At 36.2% G+C, this 6,381-nt stretch overlaps 1 protein-coding gene across 1 annotated transcript in view; it reads right to left on the reverse strand.

Moving 5' to 3' along the window:
- The window catches only part of LOC112154726 (activin receptor type-1C), a 19,344-nt gene extending 13,298 nt beyond the window's left edge, over nucleotides 1–6,046 (reverse strand). Inside the window, exons 1-2 of the mRNA XM_024285860.2 lie at nucleotides 5,379–6,046; nucleotides 960–1,190 (exon numbers count right to left, since the gene is read on the reverse strand). Of these exons, the coding sequence (XP_024141628.1) occupies nucleotides 960–1,190; nucleotides 5,379–5,448 (301 nt within the window). The 5' untranslated portion in view covers nucleotides 5,449–6,046. The remainder of the gene's footprint in view (nucleotides 1–959; nucleotides 1,191–5,378) is intronic.
- Nucleotides 6,047–6,381: the final 335 nt, after the last annotated feature.

The raw sequence follows: 6,381 nt of genomic DNA on the forward strand, positions 1-6,381 counted from the left end.
GGTAAAATAATTAAGATACAAAAATATTAACATGAGTGTTCTTGAAAAAAAAGCACCTTTTTACCCACTGTGTTAAATGTAATCATTTTTTAAAAACTGGTTGAACAGTATTATAAGTAATTAATCGTCAACAAATTTAACATTTTTAAAAACATAGAAGGTAGATATTAAGAAAAAATTATTACAATAGATAAGATTTTCTAAGCATAAAGTTAAGAAAATTATCAATAACTGAAAGCGTATTTTCTAAAATTTCCGGAAGCAGACATTTTAAAATGAGTAGGGAAAGTTTCTTTACTGCCCCTAGTGGAATGATGATGAAGTACAGGCCATAAAACATGGACCTTGATAATATCCACTGGATTTTTAGGGCAAGTTCTGATCATGCTAATGAGGGAGAGGTCACAGACATGTGTGTATTAAATATGATACAAAGGGTTTTAAAGTGTTTAAAATATATATACACATTTGCATCTAATAATGTGCAACTTTAGGATCTATAAAATTATAAAATATATTAAATGATTTCTATAATGTATTACGTAGCTGTCTTAGAACATTTCAATCTATCAGGAAATGCAAAAACACGGCATTACCCAGCATGCCGAGCCTGACTGTGACCTCTCAGTGTTTCCACCAATATCCAGATGTGTGAGAAACTCACCCCTGCCCATCTGCTTTTACCCGCCGAAAGGCCCATGAGAGGCTTAAGCGCTACATGCCTGATGAGGAATTTATTTATAAATCAGGGGAGGGCCCTTCCATAACCTCTGCCAGATTTGTTATGTCACAGGATCTAGGCGGATCAGCGTCCGCCTCGTCTAGCCGGGACCAGAATGAATGGGAAATCCCTCGCAGATTGGATTGGTGTTTTTGTTGACAGAACAACACTGAAAACTGCTTTGCACTGCTACATTCAAGTTCTGTGAAAACCTTTTCTTTTATTCCCAAACACACACCTGGGTAAATGTGTAGAGTCTCGTTGTTGCAGAAGTCGGTGAAGCAACAGTTCCTCTTGGAGACATTTCTGGAGCTGTAGCAGAACACCTGGCCCTTCATCTCGGAGGGCGACAGGCAGGATTTGACCGTCTCCTCCTTCCCGTCGATCAGCATGACGGAGTTCCAGCAGGCGCCGTCTGCAGCCGTCTCGCAGGTGTGGTTGGCACAGAGCAGGCACACACACTTCAGACCTGAAACACACAACTGAGGATGCTGAAATCGCTTTCCACACCGAAATCACGCAGAAACGGGCAAACAGTTACAGTCTCAGACCAAACAGGCCAGTATTCTTTAACTCTGCAGAAGCAGGATGCTGGTGTTACATAAGCAGGTTCATGCTCTTAAATGGCTGGAAGTGGAGGAACAAGAGTAATACCTCTTAGTTTAACACCCACATAATCTTGTGTTCTACTCTGAGCTGTCATCCTTTATTTGATAAGCTGCTGCCTGATTGACAAGCTGGGCTGCATCGTCGGTGCACAAAGGGGTAAAAAAAACCTGAAAATTATTTTGTAATTTTAGACTCGGTCTGATAAGAAAAAAGCCCACCTGCTTCTGAAGTGTGAACGCAACAGAAACAAAGAATTCTTAGAATCTGCATTTGAATTCCACTGCACAGATTACAGAGTTAAACATGTTTTTCTAAATAAGCTCATTATGTTTGAAATCTGCTCTGCCCTTTTGAGGGTTTTTGCATTTTAGCAAATAGAAACCATCATCAAACGCAGAGCAGTGGATTAAAGCAATAGATAGAAAAGTAAAACATTTTTTAGGAGTTTCAAACCAAGAAAAAAAAAGCTTTTTACAAGGTCTCCGTAAATGCAAAAATACATTTAGAAATATTTTCAATAGCACCACAGTTGTCTTGGTAACAGTGGACACAGCCTAAAAAGTGGAATGTGTTGGGTTTATTACTGAGAAATTACTTTGAATGGAACCAGCATGTTTGGGGGGATTTTAATTATTCTAAGTACATATTTTGGAAAAAATGCCAAATTTGTCATTAAAATTGTTGAAAAATGTGATAAACTGAGATAGTGTGCAGCTGTACCTGATAAATAAATAAATAAATAAATAAAGTCTGATTGAGAAGTATAGTTCAACCTTCAGCTAGAATGTTTGAACAACAAAAAAAAATAAAATAAAAACTGCTGTTTAGTATGAGTCTTTATCAGTGATGACTAAGAAAATCTAAGAGTTCACACAACAGAGCAACAAATATCAACTCCAAATGTTCTTCTAAATGTTGGTTTCCTTTAACCTTATAATAAAAAAGAACATTCTTTACAGGAGGGAACCTAAAGTTGGAAAAAAGGGAAGATTTTGCTGGATATTGAAATTATTCATTTAAGATGGGTTAAAAAAAAGAGCAAATTTTAGCCTCCGGTTATTTTCTATAATCTTTATCTCTTCTTGTTAACTTGATGCTTTCTGGAAATCCTGTTTTACTCCACCAACTACAAGATGGTACACGCCGCTCTTTCATCAGTTTAATATAAACAGCTTAAGGCAGACTAATAAAAAATAAAATAAATTCAATATGTTATAATTTAACAAATTCTTAGACTTTAAATTTTTACTCCCATAGACACATTTTTGATTTATTGTGCCAATGTAAACTAAATTACAAACCAATTTAAGTCATTTTAGGATTATTTTATTGTTTCTTTCATATTTGTATCTTTAGTGTAATTTAGTATAATATATTTTTTTAGAAAGGATTAGTTAAAAAAGCAGCTAGCTAAGCATACATTTTGTTTATATTTTTAATGTTGTCAGTGTTTTTTTAATTAAATAACATAATATGCCTTAAAATAGCATGGATCACACTAGAAAACAAATCTTTTACATTATTAACAATCTTTACTTTTTAACATTTTTATCTTTAAAAAAGCATATAAATCAAAGAGCAAAGGTCTGGTGGTTTCACTGCTTATCGAAAGCACATGAAGGCAAAAAAATAAATTTTTGATCTATTTGGTTTGTTTCCTCTTGGTGTGTTGACACATTTATCAAACACTTTTCAAATCAGAAATTCAAAAGGATCACAGGATCATTGTCAGTGTCTTTAGTTTTCATGTATGTATGTATTTATATGTATTTGTATGTATCTATTCTGGTGTCTTCATATGACCACAGAGAAACTTGACGCAGTTAATTAAAAGACCAGAGCATTAAAAAAATTCAAACTAAAAAGAAAAAAAACCTAAAAGGTTAAACAATTGAAGCTAAAATAGTATAACATGAGCATCATGTGCCAGATGTATTAAACTGCCGACCAATGGAGCTAAAAACAGACTGATTTGAGACAATAAGGAAAATCTAACTATTTCACTGGACTGTTTTAAAACAAATACTTCAAAAGTTTAAACATATGAAAGATCGATCACACTCGCCTTAGATGCAGTTGTGCGGTTAGTGCACTTTAAATGAGTAAGTAATAAAGTGTGATTGCACAATAAAGATTTAAGATGTACCGTTTATAAAATTTGCCTGTAAAAAAAAAAAAAAGTCCTCCAATATGTTTTTAATTCCTTCTAAAATCTTTTCCTCACTTTGATGTCAAATGAAGAAAGAATCCACAAAAACAGATTATCATCAACATTCTTAACATTTTGCATCTCCAAGTAGTCACAGTTCACTGAAATGCTGCCCATTGCTAGATAGTTGACACTTTTATTTGTTCAGTTATGATAATTAAGAAAGAAAAGTTCATTTATAATGATGAGCTGGTCATAAAGTTGCACAACAAACAGGTGCAAACAGAGTTTCTTTGACTACAGCAAAGCTCCTTCTCAGGACAGGTTAGAGCAGCAATAGGAACCAAAGAGCCATCCATCACTCCGACATTATCTGAGCTCTGCAGCGTACGGCTGTCTGAATTACATTCATGTTGTCAAAGCTGGCCTACAGAGTCAATGTGAGGTCTGAACGCAGATTTCTTGGACCATTCCGTCTAACACTCCCACATCAACATCTTGTTCTGCCAGTCTTACCCACAAAGCAGACTGGATCCAGACTGTTGTGGTTCCACAACAGTGGAACAAGCCACTGGATGCCACCACAGCAGGACGGTCCTCCTTCTGCCTTTAGCAAAATCTGAATATAAGTTTTCTGAGAAAACTTCTGCACTTCTAGTCATTTCAAATACTTATTTCTAATTTGATCCTCTATAGTTTTTAGTTTCTTTGCTTGGTTAGTTAAATAAAATTTAAACAATATTGGTCATTGATTAAGGTGGCTGTGTAAAAAATCTAACTAAAACCAACAGTAAAAGATCAATGAGTAACTATGCTTATGTTTCAAATGTATGTGCAAACCACATTTCTTGCAGCCAAGAAATAAATCCTGAATCTTCAATATTTCCTAATAAAATATTTGCATTGAATCCACAAAATAGTCTCCTACAATGGCATATTAGGTTAAAAAAGTACAGAACGGAAAGGCTCATTAATCAGCAGATATTGGCAAAAGAGAATTGTTGTTGTTTACATGAACTCCATGTAGTCCTTAGAGTGTCACGTAAGCAATAATAGCTCAGTTAATGTGATGAGGCTTCTGTATATCTAACAAAATATTAAAAAAAATGTTAAAATATTCAATTTCTATCAAGTTAAATTGGAAAAACTTTAATTATCATTGTTGAAATAAAACAGTTTCATTATGTTTGCAGAGATATTAAAAACGTGTTGTTTTGCATGTAATCAACCCTCGTTTGGACTCTTCCAACAGTACAGTGATCTAAAGACGTGTTTGGAGAAGTTAGAAAATTGCAGTACTGTAATTCCATTCCATATATGAAGCACTAAGCTGTTATTATAAAAACTACCACTTATGTGTCATATCTTAAGACAGAGTCAGTCTGCCAAAGTTTTGCTTCCTCTTTGGTCAACCCACCAAACTTTTTACTCTGAGAAAAAATAAAGTTTTCCTCTCCACTCAAAACAAATCTGCAGCCATATTGATAAAGTTCTGAGCTTCAATGACTAATTTAGGTCTTCTAAACATGTTTTCTCTCTCCCTTTCTAAATATAGAGATATGCAGTTGGAAATTTGGGTTGCCTCAATTAACCAATGAGGTGCAAATTAAGGTTGGGGATTATTTTGATCATCAATTAGTTTAATGATTATGCTTTGAGAGGATCAGATTAATTGTTTGATCTTTGGAAAAACTGTTTTTAATTTTAAAGGCTTTTAAAACAATAAATATACTTTGTAAATCAGATTTTAGTGTTTCGATGCATAACTGAGTGGAATTTCTAGCAACAATAACCTCATTGTTTATGACATAACTTGTTCAGAGCTACTTTTACGCAGATAAAAGTTCCAAACAGTGGGCTTTTCTGAATGAACGCATGATGCACACTGAGGCGGGTTACCTGCAGTCAGCTGCACGACATACAAGAAGATCAGCGCCGCCTGAAAGCTGTGCTTCCTGGAACCGCTCATGGCCAGAGGCGCATCCGCTCCCTCCCTGACCGCAGCGTTTTTACGCAGGCAGCTGCCCCGTGAAGAAGCCCAAAACACGCATCGCGCCGAACCGTCCGTGCGCTCCTCGCAGCCCGCCACAACAGATCCCTGTCACACGGGGGGAAACTGCAAAGCGCAGCTCGCTCCGCCTCTGTTGACCGGGATTTCAGAGGATTATCGGCGCAGACCTCTGATAAAGACATGTGAATGAGGGCTGGAGTGAGAGTGCGTCGCGCATCCATTTAAGCGAGGCAGGTGGGGTTAAACACCACCTCCAGACTGTCTGCTGCTGAATATGGAGATAAACTCTGCACCCTGGTCACGGAGAGGATGATGGGTAAATGTTGTTATGGAGCAAAACACCCTCTGAAATACACAGTATTGCAGCCACAAGATCCCTGAGCTTCTTACTGAGCGGAACGGGCGCATTTGGTATCAAAGTCTAACTTGATAAGATGTTATAGTTCTGCAACATCATGTGAACTCTTTCACATTACATATCCTGAAAGTTTCTTTATAACTATTATCACTTTAATACAGTTTTTACCTGGACTTTACACATTTTGACATTTGTAAAACTTCAAATAGACTTATGCCCTGAAAATGTCCTTTTTGTAGTAAAGTGGCATAAATGTATGGAGCACTTGAAGAGACAGAAGTAAATAAAATAAAATATTACTGGTTTTTGGTGCACACCAAAAACTAGAAGTAAAAAAAAAAATGTAGGTTACTGCATGGTGCACACCTAAAACTATCAAGTGGCACAAGAAACTAACTGATGCGCATTTGAAACTATCTGGTATGCATTCGAAAATAACAGGCGAGCAGCTAAAACTATCTGGTGTGCACTAAAAACTGTCTGGTGCGCACCTGCAATTATCTGGTGTACACCTAAAACTATCTAACGCTCAC

The sequence above is a fragment of the Oryzias melastigma genome, linkage group LG21 (assembly GCF_002922805.2).
Source record: "Oryzias melastigma strain HK-1 linkage group LG21, ASM292280v2, whole genome shotgun sequence".
Taxonomy (NCBI): Eukaryota; Metazoa; Chordata; class Actinopteri; order Beloniformes; family Adrianichthyidae; genus Oryzias; species Oryzias melastigma.